The 14,427-nt window shown below is 46.9% G+C and overlaps 1 protein-coding gene across 2 annotated transcripts in view; it reads right to left on the bottom strand.

Moving 5' to 3' along the window:
• CDC42BPG (CDC42 binding protein kinase gamma) overlaps nucleotides 1-14,427 on the bottom strand; it is a 201,474-nt gene that overhangs the window by 34,466 nt on the left and 152,581 nt on the right. The window contains exons 18-30 of one of the 2 annotated variants that reach the window (XM_075326797.1): nucleotides 12,373-12,487; nucleotides 12,000-12,148; nucleotides 11,698-11,786; nucleotides 11,569-11,618; nucleotides 10,674-10,760; nucleotides 9,437-9,505; nucleotides 9,157-9,262; nucleotides 8,938-9,071; nucleotides 8,000-8,127; nucleotides 7,826-7,907; nucleotides 6,211-6,427; nucleotides 6,055-6,117; nucleotides 3,744-4,331 (exon numbers count right to left, since the gene is read on the bottom strand). In XM_075326797.1, the coding sequence (XP_075182912.1) occupies nucleotides 3,744-4,331; nucleotides 6,055-6,117; nucleotides 6,211-6,427; nucleotides 7,826-7,907; nucleotides 8,000-8,127; nucleotides 8,938-9,071; nucleotides 9,157-9,262; nucleotides 9,437-9,505; nucleotides 10,674-10,760; nucleotides 11,569-11,618; nucleotides 11,698-11,786; nucleotides 12,000-12,148; nucleotides 12,373-12,487 (1,877 nt within the window). The remainder of the gene's footprint in view (nucleotides 1-3,743; nucleotides 4,332-6,054; nucleotides 6,118-6,210; nucleotides 6,428-7,825; nucleotides 7,908-7,999; nucleotides 8,128-8,937; nucleotides 9,072-9,156; nucleotides 9,263-9,436; nucleotides 9,506-10,673; nucleotides 10,761-11,568; nucleotides 11,619-11,697; nucleotides 11,787-11,999; nucleotides 12,149-12,372; nucleotides 12,488-14,427) is intronic. The other variant, XM_075326798.1, reaches the window with a different exon arrangement.

The following is a 14,427-nucleotide window of genomic DNA, read 5'->3' as shown; positions in this document are numbered from 1 at the left end:
TCGCTGATAGAGTATGAAACTCCATGCCAAGATAAGTCAGAGATTGGGTCGGGGTTAGATGAGACTTTGGAAAGTTGATAATCCACCCGAAAGTCTGGAGGGTGTCTAGCGCCACCTTCAGACTGTGTTGGCATGCTTCTTGAGAGGATGCCTTTATAAGCAGGTCGTCTAGATACGGGATGACCGAGTGACCCTGCGAGTGCAGAACAGCTACTACTGCTGCCATGACTTTGGTGAAGACCCGGGGGGCTGTTGCCAGACCGAAGGGTAACGCTACGAACTGTAGGTGCTCGTCGTGTATGACGAAACGTAGGAAACGCTGATGCTCTGGTGCAATCGGCACGTGGAGATACGCATCTTTGATGTCTATTGATGCTAGAAAATCTCCCTGAGACATTGAGGCTATGACGGAGCGTAGGGATTCCATCCGGAACCTCCTGACTTTTACGTGTCTGTTGAGCAACTTCAGATCCAGGACGGGACGATACGATCCGTCCTTTTTTGGGACCACAAACAGATTGGAGTAAAAACCGTGACCCTGTTCCTGAAGAGGGACGGAGGTCACCACTCCTTCCGCCTTTAGAGCGGCCACCGCCTGCAACAGAGCATCGGCTCGGTCTGGTGGTGGAGAAGTTCGGAAGAAACGAGTTGGCGGACGAGAACTGAACTCTATCCTGTACCCGTGAGATAGAATATCTCTCACCCAACGGTCCTTGACGCTTGCTAGCCAAATGTCGCCAAAGTGGGACAGCCTCCCACCGACCGCGGGTGTGGGCATCGGAGACCGCAAGTCAGGAGGACGTCGTTTTGGCAACGGTTCCTCCGGCTGGTCTTTTTGGGCGTGACTGAGACCTCCAAGAATTTGAACGTCTCTGGTCCTTTTGAGTCTTTTTTGACGAGGCGAATTGGGACCTGCCCTGTCCTCGAAAGGACCGATAACCAGACTGACCCCTCCTCTGTTGGGGCTTGTTTTGTCTGTGTTGTGGCAAGGAAGAGTCCTTACCCTTGGAGTGTTTGATGATTTCATCCAAACGCTCTCCAAACAATCGGTCACGAGAAAAAGGCAAATTGGTTAAGCACTTCTTGGAATGAGAATCTGCTTTCCAATGTCTCAACCACAGAGCCCTACGCAAAACAACTGAGTTGGCTGACGCCACTGCCGTGCGGCTTGTAGCGTCCAGAACAGCATTAATCGCGTACGACGCGAATGCCGCCATTTGCGAGGTCAATGGTGCTACCTGCGGGGCAAATGCACGTGTGACTGAGTCGACTCGCGCAAGCCCGGCCGTGATAGCTTGGAGTGCCCATACGGCCGCAAAAGAAGGCGCTAATGACGCTCCAATCGCTTCATAGATGGATTTCAGCCAGAGCTCCATCTGCCTGTCAGTGGCATCTTTAAGTGCCGCTCCATCTTCAACAGCAACCAAGGATCTAGCTGCAAGCCTGGAAATTGGAGGATCCACTTTTGGACACTGGGTCCAACCCTTGACCACTTCAGAGGGAAAAGGGTAGCGTGTATCTTTAAGTCGTTTAGGAAAACGCCTTTCAGGATAAGCGTGGGGTTTCTGGATTGCGTCTCTGAAGTCAGCGTGGTCCAGAAAAGTGCTTAATGTACGCTTAGGGTATCTGAAATGGATTCTCTCGTGCTGCGAAGCTGACTCCTCTACAGGAGGAGCTGGTGGGGAAATATTCAACATCTTATTGATGTTAAATATAAGATCATTAACTATGGCGTCACCATCTGGTGTATCTAGATTGAGAGCGGTCCCAGGATCAGAATCCTGATCAGTTACGTCCGCCTCATCACCCATAGATTCATCCCGCTGGGATCCAGACCATTGAGATGAATGTGAAGGCCCGTCATAACGAGCCCGCTTAGGCTGCCCGGGGCCATCGTCCGAGTCAGAGTCTTCACCCTGAGGTGTAGATGCCCGTCCCGGAGCTAGGAGCTGAGGGGGACCAGGGGGCAATACATGCACAGTGTCCGTGGTCTGAAGTACAGGCCTAGCTCGCAATGTGTCAAGAATTTGTGACATAGTGAGAGACATTCTGTCAGCAAAAGCTGCAAACTCAGTTCCTGTCACCTGGACAGCATTCACAGGTGGTACACCCTGGGACACGTCCAGCAGAGGTCCCGACTGTGCAAGCGCCGCAGGGGCCGAGCACTGCACACAATGGGGGTCCGTGGAGCCTGCCGGTAGAAAAGTCCCACATGCGGTGCAGGAAGCATATAATGTCTGTGCCTTGGCACCCTTGCGTTTTACGGGCGACATGCTGCTGGCTCTCTGCATGTGAGAGAGTCTATAGCCAAAGGGCGACCAGCGCTATGTAATACCAAGTATTTGTAGCAACAAAATACTAAGAATACTACGAGCACAAGAGGGGGTGAGCCCTGAGGGCTGCTTACCGCCCGCTGAACAGCGGGTAAGAGGCTGCAGAATGCCTTGTCTGGGTCTCCCCGGCTCCCCTCTGCAGCTCAGCGTGTCAGCAAGAATGGCTGCCGGCTAATGTGGAGAGGGGCGGTCCGTGGGAGTTCCCAAACAAAAGTGCGGGAACAGTGTCCCCTCTGTGCTGACTGTGAGGGCTGGAGTATGTAAAAACGACTCCAGCCCTCAGCGCTGATGCACTGGCCAGCGTCCCGCCCCTCTCCTGACTGGCAGGTCTGGGGGCGGGAACGAACGAAAGCAGGCCGCAAAAGCCGGGGACTCGAGTTATCAGCGCGGCCGCCGTAAAAGCGCGGGCCGCGCTGAAGTCCCCGGCGCACTACAAGTGCCAGCCGCGCCGCTGTTCCAGCGGCCGGCGCGACCGAGTCCTAGACGTGGGCAGCGTCCCGCCCCTCTCCTGACTGGCAGGTCTGGGGGCGGGAACGAACGGAAGCAGGCCGCAAAAGCCGGGGACTGTAGTTATCAGCGCGGCCGCCGTAAAAGCGCAGGCCGCGCTGAAGTCCCCGGCGCACTACAAGTGCCAGCCGTGCCGCAGTCCCAGCGGCCGGCGCGGCCGATTCCCATAAGTGTGCCTGCTTCAGCTAAGCTGAATGAGGCCATGGCACAGGCGCCGCAGCGCTGATGTCCCCCGGCGCACTACAACACCCAGCATGCTGCGGTGTGAGCGCCAAATGCACGGGGACACAGAGTACCTTAAGGAAGCAGGGCCATGTCCCTGATGTACTCCGCTCCATCCAGCATCTTCTCCAGGGGCTGTAGATGGAGCACGGTCTCAGTGCCTGGAGACCGGTAAATCCCACTTCACCCAGAGCCCTGTAAAAAGGGATGGGGAAGGAATCAGCATGTGGGCTCCTGCCGCCGTACCCGCAATGGGTACCTCAACCTTACAAACACCTCCGACATAAGTGGGGTGAGAAGGGAGCATGCTGGGAGTCTGTATAGACCCTCTTTTCTTCCATCCGACATAGTCAGCAGCTGCTGCTGACTAAAAACAATGGAGCTATGCGTGCGTGTCTGACCTCCTTGCGCACAAAGCTAAAACTGAGGAATCCGTACTCCTACGGGAGGGTGTATAGCCAGAAGGGGAGGGGCCTTACACTTTTAAGTGTAGTTCTTTGTGCGGCCTCCAGAGGCAGTAGCTATACACCCACTGTCTGGGTCTCCCAATTAGGAGCGAAAAAGAAAGAATAAAGTTGCAATATTGTGTAGGAACAACAAAATAACATCCTGAAACGTTATTCTTTGTTGACAAATAGATATACAAATGAAAAAAAAAAAAAAAAAATGTATTACACTTACAGCAAGCCAATGGAGGTGCGGGCCACATGATTTCTTGTGAACGTGATTTTTTCCCATCTGCATTCACATATATTCCAAATGTGGAGAAACACAATAGATACTCGCTAAGTGCCAGTCTTGCTGCACAGAGGGCATCCGGGGCAGCTTGCATAAGGAAGGTTAGTTTGGGATCATCTGGATTTGGAAAGTTTAATGGCGCCCCTTCATTTAGGAGAGGATAAAGAGAAAAACCAGCTGTAAATCCAACACAAAGTCTTTCTCCCAGGATGTCCATACACTGTACAACTCCAGCAGCTTGAAATTCTTTAATCTTCCGGGGAAGACCCTTTCGGTTAGTTAATTGGAAGCAGACAACCTGACGCTTGGAGGCAGCACACAGGACAGTAGTTGAGCCTTGGCAGACCAACCCAGTGGCAATGACTTGACAGCCCTTTGCTTCAGGGATCTTCACTCCAGGAGAGTCCGGTGGGAGGTCCCAAGTGAAAAGACGAACACTGTGACTCTTCCCACAAAGAACGGCCAACTGCTGGACTTCTGGAACACAGCGCAAGGACAACACACGTTTGCAGTCTCCCAGCTGAGTGACTTCTAGTAAAATAAAAAAAAATATATACAGTTATAAACTATCATTTAATTTTAAAAACTACAAATACAGAAATGGAAAAAAAAAAAATTGTTCAAACTACTCTATACTCTAAAGCAGAGGTCCCCACCCTTTTCTGACCTTGAGAGCCACATCAGCTCCGAAAGAGAGTCATGAGCCACATTGAGCTCCCACCCTCCTCACAACATGGACACCCAAACCCTCATTACTGGTATAATGACCGCTAAACCTTGTCCACAAAAGTCACACTCAGGCCTCTTTCACAAGTCAGTGTTCCGTTAGCGTTCCATCAGTGTTCCAATGCCAAAACCAGGAGTGGAACTTCGACAGAAGAACTATAATCGAAAGACTGACACCTGTTCTGTGTTTTGGAGACACTTCTGGTTTTAACAGCCACACACTGATGACACACTGATGCAAAATACTGACATGTGAAAGAAGCCTTAGGCAGTATATCAAGATCCTTACAAAAGTCATCATTTGGAGACCTTTACTCTTCATAGTGGTTTGCTAGACCTGGTGCTAACGCAAAAAGCTTGTAGACAGGCGTGAGCCACACATCACGGGTCCACGAACCACATGTGGCTCTTGAGCTACAGGTTGGGGACCTCTGCTCTAAACAATGCAAAACATACCTATGTAAAACAGGCCTCATGTTGTAGCTACGAGATCTCCTCTAAGACACACATCCGTGCCGCCGGTACGTGTTTGGCAGTTTTTTCATGTACCAGCGGCACGGAGACACGTGGACCTAGGTTTTCATTATTGTTTGGACACACGTATTTTGGAACGGAACGTGTGTCCGTTCCGTATTTACGTGCGTCCGTGAATTTCTCACGCTGACATGTCCACGTATTCTCCGGCAGCACGGCTGTCACATGGCCCGCACTCGTACCACACGGATGTAGTGTGGATGCGGTTCCGTGTGACACGCGCTGGAGAACACGTGTCATTAATTTAAAAATAAAAAAAACACATACTCACCTCCACCAGCCCCGCAGATTCTTCCGCTGCAAAATGTTCCTGCCGGCCACTGCTCGTTATGAGCATGTAAAGGAGGTGGGCGTGCTGTCACGGGCGCTAATCTCCGCCCCTCCGCTCGGACGGAAGCAGCGTCAGCGGGGAGTGGGCGGGGCTGGAGCCGAAGATCAGAACCCTGGACAGCAGCGAGGACCACGTGAGTATGCAAATTACAGGTTCTCCGTGTGCTATCGCGGATAGCACACGGAGAACACACGTGGACCGTATGTACCCGAGACACGTACTTACCACATGCAACACGCAGGGAAAATAAGTGTCTCGCGGCACGTGCGTGTTTTTAACGGATGTGTGTTGGAGGCCTCAGAGTGACACTGTCCGTGTGAAGGAATCTCCCCATTAATACAGCCATATTTAAATTCACTTTTACATATCTTGTGGTTCCTTGTCTTTTTTTGCAACAAAAAAAGTAAAAAAATATATATATGAATGATTCACCATAAAATCTATACAAATTATAGTAGGCAGCACTTACACAGGCAAAAAAAAAAAAAAAAGTGAGTCAAGGGTGCAGTATGTGAAGAGGGCTGGCTAATTTGGCTAAATCAGGTCTCTCTCATCTGTTTATGTGTTGGATTTTAAAAAAATAAATATAACAATATATATAGTTGAAGTAAAAACATGCTCACGACACCTTTATAGCTGCAAACATTTCTACAACATTCTCACCATTTTTACTCATGTGCAATAGGTACAGACCATCTTCAGTCCCCAGAGCAATTCTTTCGTGATCTGGAAGATTACATGTAAGGTATAAATGTCTCTGCAGCGGTATGCAGTGTATGGAACTTACACTTTTATTTTAGTGCTATAAATATACATTACCCATGATAGCGGCACAGATTGTTGTGCGTATGAGGGGCAATGCACTGTCATATGCCTCCTTCAACATCCGCACAGAGCGATCTTGAGGCCTCTGCTCCCGCAGCAGCGACTGTAGTTCCTTCAGCACTTGCACCCATTTCTGCATTTCCTCTGACGTCTCTGCCAGCAGAAGCTGAGAGGACACAGTGAGCGGGGAGCTGAGCTGCGAGAAGTTCACCTAAGACAGATATAAATGTAACAATAATTGGATGATCAGCAATTAAAGATGTAAATCACATCCAACCCAGTTGAAGAAAATATCCAGCCATTTCTTCGTTACACCATCATGTACAAAATTCAACTGAAAACCAATAAGGTCACCCTTTAGGTTTTTGTACATGGGTTATCAGCTTACCCAGCCACCATGAGGGCATTTAGATATGCTGGCATATGGGAACAGGCTTAAAGATGTTGTCAGGTGAAAACAAGTCATCACCCAGGAGATAAAGGTGTTCTGCAATGAAAATAACTTGAAAAGGTTATTCCTATCTCCAAGATCCTATCCCAATAATAAGAATATTAACAAATACTGTACCTCCAATTAGAAATGTAGTATAGTTCTCCTGATATAGCCAAGTCTCTTACCTCATGTGCAGGGCATTGCAATTTAGGTATCCATCGTTACATCCATTCATATATTGACAATTGCTCATGGTTGTAACCATGGATACTTAAGCTCCTGCAATACCATGCACATGAGGTAAGAGACATGGCTTTATCACGAGAACTATACTACATTTCTAAATGGAGGCATTTGCTGAGATTATTACACCTACTACATATTGGGATAGGATCTTGCAGATGGGAATAAGCCTTTAAGGCCTCAGCTGGGCAACTGGGCTTGTCGAAGCAGTAATGGCACTTCTATAGGTGGTAGCCCATTTCACTAATGGCTGAACATATTTCGGTCAAAACACTCTCAAAGACCCCAATTCTTAAAGGGAACCTGTCACCAGATTTGGTGACTATAAGCTGCGGCAACCACCACTGGGCTCTTATATACAGCACGTTAGAATGCTGTACATAAGATCCCAGGCCGCTGTGTAGAACATAAAAATTACTTTATAATACTTATCTAGATGGGTGTCTCAGTTCTCCGGGTGCGGCACCTCCTCTTTCAGCCATATTTATCCTTCTTCTGAAGCCTGGGTGCATGACGCATTCTAAGTCATGCACAGAGGTTGGCATTGGGGTCCTGCGCAGGCGAACTTTAATCTGCCCTGAGTAGGGCAGATCAAAGTATTGTAGTGCGCCTGCGCAGGACCTAAATGCTTGTTTGTGTGGATGACATAGAACGCATCATACACCCAGGCTTAAGAAGGAGGACAAAAACGGCCGAAAGAGGAGGCGCCGCACCCAGAGAACGGAGTCTCCCATCTGACCAGTCTGCACCGCAACGCACCGCCCCTTAGGTGATTATTATTAAGTCGTTATGTTCTACACAGCGGCCTGGGCTCTTATATACAGTATGTTAGAATGCGGAATACAAGCGCCCACTGGTGGTTACCGCAGCTTATAGTCACCAAATCTGGTGGCAGGTTCCCTTTAAAACTCCAAAAAGGCATTCATTACTCACCCGAAATATGCAGGGAATGTCTTTGGGGTTAGCATGAATGACATCAGACTCTAAGACGGAACTGGCAGAAAAATGTTGATCTCTGCACAAAAAAAGCATTGAGACAATTAGTAAATACAGATGGAAATCCAATAAGAAAAACAAGCAACAAGTGTGAGCACTGTGGATACTCGCCTCATATTGATGACCTGTAAGATTGTGGTATTACACTGAGAGCTGGCATCATACACAAGCACCTTGAAGTCACATATAATTACATAGGCTCGCTGCCATCCTTTCTTTACTCCTGCTGGCTTAGGGATCTAAAAAAACAAGACAAACAAACCTAAACAATTATAAAAATGATAATAGAGAAAGTATATCATACATAGTAGGCAAATTACAGAGCATTATTGACAACTTCAAGTAGCTATGACTACCAGGATGGGGCTATATACCAGGATGGAGACGTGATGGGGCCATGTATACCAGGATGAAAACATCATGGGGCCATATTTACCAGGATGGGGACATGATGGAGCCATATATACCAGGATGGGGCTATGTATACCAGGATGGGGACATGATTGGGCCATATATACCAGGATGGGGATATGATGGAGCCATATATACCAGGATGGGGACATGATCGAGCCATATATACCGGGCAGGATGGGTACACGATGGCGCCATATATACCGGGCAGGATGGGTACACGATGGAGCCATATATACATGGATGGACCATGATGGGGACATATACCAGCATATTGTCATGATGGGGTCATTCGGGGGGGGGGGGGGGGCAGAGATTAGTACAGGACGGGGGTCATTACTACACAATTAAGGGGGTGTGGGGCAACTCATATCTTTATAGGATTTCGAATGCTACCATGGTCCAAATTGGGGGAGGTCCGGATCATGCTCTAGTTATGCCACTGGTGGCAGGCATCTATCCAGGGTGCACTGCCAGCCTTGGGCTCCAGAATTCAGATAAGGGAACAACTTCTGCAGTTCACAGAGATACACCTCTGGGTTTCTTCAATGTGGCCTTCTCATTTCATAATCCATGTTTACTGTCAAAGAAGTATTAAGAACCAAGTCAACTGTATGATAAATAGAAAATCAACTAACCGATAGGTTTCCTTCCATCGCAGTGCCACTGCCAGTTTTTGGGTCTACTCCAAGAATTCTTTTATTTTGACTAGGGGGAGATGGACAAATTGTGGCACCATCACAACAAGATAGATGGCACATGTATCCACACACTGCAGAAAAACAAAAAGTAACATTAGCTCTAAAATAACCCCAAGGACAAAACGACAGTTTAAAAAAAAAAAAAGCTGTCCTTACCTTCACAGCACACTCCTTGCCGCACCAGTCCAACCATAACAGATGTACAGCGGAGACATTTTGTCGGGGATGTAAAGTTTTTCACTTTAAAGGTGTGCACCTTCGGCTGTAAGGCGATCAAATAAAGAGAATTGAACCATCCAAAATTCAAAATAGGGAACATGCTAAAAAATTTGCACCCAGTGGTCATCCAACAACAAGAAATACAGTATATACACACAGATATCTACTGTCCCCAGATGTAGCGTAATAGTAGCTCAAAGTGTGAATATTTAGATACCTTGTCTGAGGCCTCGTCGATACTTTCTATGATCCCAACAGATCTTCTGTTCACTTTATTTTTCACAGACTAGTAAAACAAAACAATTTATATAAAACCTGTTTATTCCACAATCTTAATGGACTTCTTTTATAATTACTTTCAAGAACAAGCAAGCAATTACATGAAAAAAGTCATACAAATTAGATAGCAGTGGACACAACATTCAATTTTCCTTCCCCCTTTTCGCATAGAAGATGCTGCGTCGTAGATGCAAGCCTATCAGGGTAGAGTCCGGTGGCCCCAATAAACATTAGATAGTTGGGTGGTCCCATATCCAAAGGGTTAAGATGATGTATTAAGGTGATCAGGTTTTTACTAAGCTTTTATATGGTACGATAGGCTAAGTGCACATGTCCTGTAATCCTCTGTTATCACAGATCTATTAGAGATCAGTTCGCAAAAAAGTTGTGGAATCAATGTCTGCCGTATCATTTTTTTTTTTTACATGTGGAGTCTGGACAACGGATACATTAACGGATTGCAATTTATCATCCATTTGTAAGACATCCATTAAGAAAACAACAGATTGTTACAAATACAAGTACAACGGATGACTAAATAGCCATTCGTTAACTGATTTGTCGTCTGATTATTAAAAAAAAAACAAAAAAAAAAACCCCGGTCCGGCAGAAATCAGTTCCCAATGGATCCGTTCTAACGGATGACTACAAGACATGTGAACATAGCCTAAGTAGCTGTCATTGCTATTCTGATTATCAATTATTAGTACACTCAAGAGGTTTAGAATTAAAAAGTTAAATTCTTTTGCATTTCACTCCCAGTTCCCTTTTTTCAGTGATTAATTCTGACGCCTTGTATCGGAATAGTGTAGGTAATGTAAATGTAAAGGAGGGTTTCACACTTCCAACATTCATGGTCCAAGTACAGACCACAATATATGGACCAGCCACAAGTCTCCTGACCTGCTAAAAAGCGGTCTACTTTGGGTCAGAAGACCTAAGGCCAGTTTTTACATTGTGGTCCATACTTAGACCATGAATGTCGTACAAATAAAGCCAGTGTAATTGGGAAGATACTTCATGTCTAGAGAATGAGACCCTAAGCACAGTCAACTTTGATAGTGTACTACTTTATTACAATATCAAGAGGTTGAAAATACTGTAACATCCTCTTGTTAGTTAAGAATACTCCCCCCAGTTTCCAATAATAAGTATAAGATTAGTAGTCGACTCACACTCACATCAGTTCGGTCTCCTCGTCTCAAGATGACGTTGCCCAATACTGGAGGTTGTTCTGGATTTTCTGAAGCAGCCACATCCTTCTGTTGGGAAAATAAATAGTAATCACTTAAACTGACAAAGAGGTTGACCAAGGAGTTAGCTCCTCAACAAGGGCGTAACGAACACTGTGGCAGAGATCGCCACTGCGACAGAGCCCGGGTGTGCAGTGGGCCCACCTGTCCCAGCCCCTGATTCAGATGGATGTGTGTCCAAGTGCATGCATCAAGCTAAAATACATCGCAGCACAGAGACCTGTCAGGTTCCTGCACTGCGATGTGCCGGCTGCCAATTAAGGCCAAGAATATTCATTGCTCCCCACCCACACAATCCTGTGCATGTGGAACAGAGAATATGCTGACTTAAGTGGGCGCGCATGACACTGATGTCATACGCTGTGCCGCTTACACACTGGTCAGCTGCTGGCATGCCAGCGTGGTAGGAGGTTGTCAGGGGGAGCGCACAGTAGGGGAGTACAACTGGTTACTTTTATGGTGTGCAGCGCAGTGGGTGGGGAGGCTATATACCAGGACGAGGGGGGCTATATACCAGGATGAGGGCCCAAGATGGGGGACATTAGTACACAATGAAGGGGGTGGGGGGCAACTTTTATGTCTTTATAGGATTTAGAATGCTACAATGGCCCATACATCTGACGAACATATCGGGGGGGGGTAGGGGAGGAGGGGGGACCCAGGCTCTAACTCTGCACCGGGGCCCATCAGACTCTTCTTACACCACTGCTCTCCGGCAATGAATATTTCCACAGATAACCATAGATTAAACTTCTTAGGCAAAAATGTACTCTTTCCTAATAGACATGCATACGAACTTTAAAAAGGACATTCATACCTCGGCACGAAATGATAGAAAAGGAATGAGAGAACGCTGCGGCTTGTTTTCTGAAAAACAGAAAGTTCACCTTGAAGACATAGCCGAATAGTTACTATCATTTTTTCACCAGGGACAACCTGCTCTTACCAGTTGTCCCCTTGGTCTTTGCTTCCTCACGCAACTTTTCTATTTCCACTCTTAATTTCTTGTTTTCTTCATCTGCCTCTTGTAGCTTTCTATAGGAAAGCCATAAAATACACCTTCAAGTCAGTTCTTTACACAACGTAAAAGTAATTTGTGTAGCAAAACTACATACAAAAATGTGGGAGTTTTTTTTAGCAAATACATAAAAAGGAGAAAATTTAGATACTGCCGATTGCACATATTTAACTCTTTAAAAAGGTCATCGACACAGGGTTCTTCTCATTATACACAATGACAATCCGCACCTGTCCGTTTCAACACTCTCCGACTTAAGTTTATTTAGTTCCTCCTGGAAACTCTGCTTGGCTCGGATCTCTGCCTCAAGAGCGGACTGAAGCTCCAGTCGGGCCGAAGCCTCTAGTTTTTGGAGTCTTCGTGCCTTCCATTGGCTCTCCTAGAAAGTGAAAAGATATGCATGCTATAGTCAGTCAAACCCATAAGTGATCATTTAAAAAAAACTTTCTAAACAAGAAGTTAAAGCTATCAGATAGAATAATCTTGGTGAACTGTGGAATGACTGTTCATGGTAAGAGTTTGGAAAAAATCTGTCTTGACTAGATCTTCCAATGACCTTTCACAAACTAAAAAAAAATGACTTAAGATCCGCCGCTCTCTTACCCCTGTCTTGCTAGATGGCGTTTGACTTCCAGAACTTTTCAGTGTCTCCAACTCTTCTGTCATTTTGACTGATAGGGCTTGTAGATAAACACGCGATTGTTTCTCATCATTCACCCTATAGAATAGGAATAACGAAATGTAGCTTTATAGCATACGGCTAACTAGGATTATATATTTGATTGGAAATTAAATTCACTTTTTGTAATAAATAAAAATTTGATAAAGGTTTCACACAACTGAAGAATGTGATGAAAATCTACGGTAATAAGCGGAGACTTACTAAAATGTGTTGCATCTTACTGCAGCACACCTCGTATTCAACTTGGCTAGTGATGAGCGAGTACTAAAATGCTCGGGAGCTCGAGGCTCGGGCCGAGCATCTCAAAATACTCGTGTACTCGGCCCGAGCACCGAGCCCAATGTTATCCTATGGGAGACCCGAGTATTTTTCTGAAATGACCCCCGGCAGCATGTAGAAACCATAAAACTGTAAATTAAAAAAAAAAAACGTGCGTGTGTGTGTAAGCGTGCATATATATATATATACACGCGGAGTGGAGTGCGGGAGGGGCCGTAGCCGAGCGGGGAAGTGTCGGGCTAAAGGCACGGTCACGCTGTGCGGGCTGGCCAATCACTGCAATTCCACAACAGGGCTGTGGCATTGCAGTGGTCTGCCAGCCAATCCCTGCATAAGGGATGGCTGTAAAGAAGGGAATTTTGTTTACTTACCGTAAATTCCTTTTCTTCTAGCTCTAATTGGGAGACCCAGACAATTGGGTGTATAGGCTATGCCTCCGGAGGCCGCACAAAGTACTACACTTAAAAGTGTTAAGCCCCTCCCCTTCTGCCTATACACCCCCCGTGCTCCCACGGGCTCCTCAGTTTTGGTGCAAAAGCAAGAAGGAGGAAAAAGAATTATCAACTGGTTTAAAGTAACTTCAATCCGAAGGAATATCGGAGAACTAAAACCATTCAACATGAACAACATGTGTACACAAAAAAACAGGGGCGGGTGCTGGGTCTCCCAATTAGAGCTAGAAGAAAAGGAATTTACGGTAAGTAAACAAAATTCCCTTCTTTTTCGCTCTATTGGGAGACCCAGACAATTGGGACGTCCAAAAGCAGTCCCTGGGTGGGTAAAATAATACCTCGTAAGAGAGCCGTAAAACGGCCCTTTCCTACAGGTGGGCAACCGCCGCCTGAAGGACTCGTCTACCTAGGCTGGCATCCGCCGCAGCATAGGTATGCACCTGATAGTGCTTCGTGAAAGTGTGCAGGCTCGACCAGGTAGCCGCCTGACACACCTGTTGAGCCGTAGCCTGGTGCCTCAAAGCCCAGGACGCTCCCACGGCTCTGGTAGAATGGGCCTTCAGCCCTGAGGGAACCGGAAGCCCAGCCGAACGGTAAGCTTCGATAATTGGCTCCTTTATCCACCGAGCCAGGGTTGATTTGGAAGCCTGTGATCCTTTACGCTGGCCAGCGACAAGGACAAAGAGTGCATCCGAGCGGCGCAGGGGCGCCGTACGAGAAATGTAGAGTCTGAGTGCTCTCACCAGATCTAACAAGTGCAAATCCTTTTCACATTGGTGAACTGGATGAGGATAAAAAGAAGGTAAGGAAATATCCTGATTGAGATGAAAGGGGGATACCACCTTAGGAAGAAATTCCGGAACCGGACGTAGAACCACCTTGTCCTGGTGAAACACCAGAAAAGGGGCTTTGCACGACAACGCTGCTAGCTCAGACACTCTCCGAAGAGAAGTGACTGCTACTAGAAAAACCACCTTCTGCGAAAGTCGTGAGAGGGAGATATCTCTCATTGGCTCGAAAGGTGGTTTCTGAAGAACCATCAGCACCCTGTTTAGATCCCAGGGTTCTAACGGCCGCTTGTAAGGTGGAACGATGTGACAAACTCCCTGCAGGAACGTACGTACCTGTGGAAGTCTAGCTAGGCGCTTCTGGAAAAACACAGAGAGCGCCGAAACTTGTCCCTTAAGGGAGCCCAGCGACAAACCCTTTTCCAGTCCAGATTGAAGGAAGGACAGAAAAGTAGGT

This window comes from Anomaloglossus baeobatrachus, chromosome 10, assembly GCF_048569485.1.
Source record: "Anomaloglossus baeobatrachus isolate aAnoBae1 chromosome 10, aAnoBae1.hap1, whole genome shotgun sequence".
Lineage (NCBI taxonomy): Eukaryota > Metazoa > Chordata > Amphibia > Anura > Aromobatidae > Anomaloglossus > Anomaloglossus baeobatrachus.
This window is presented reverse-complemented; position numbering and strand designations above follow the sequence as displayed.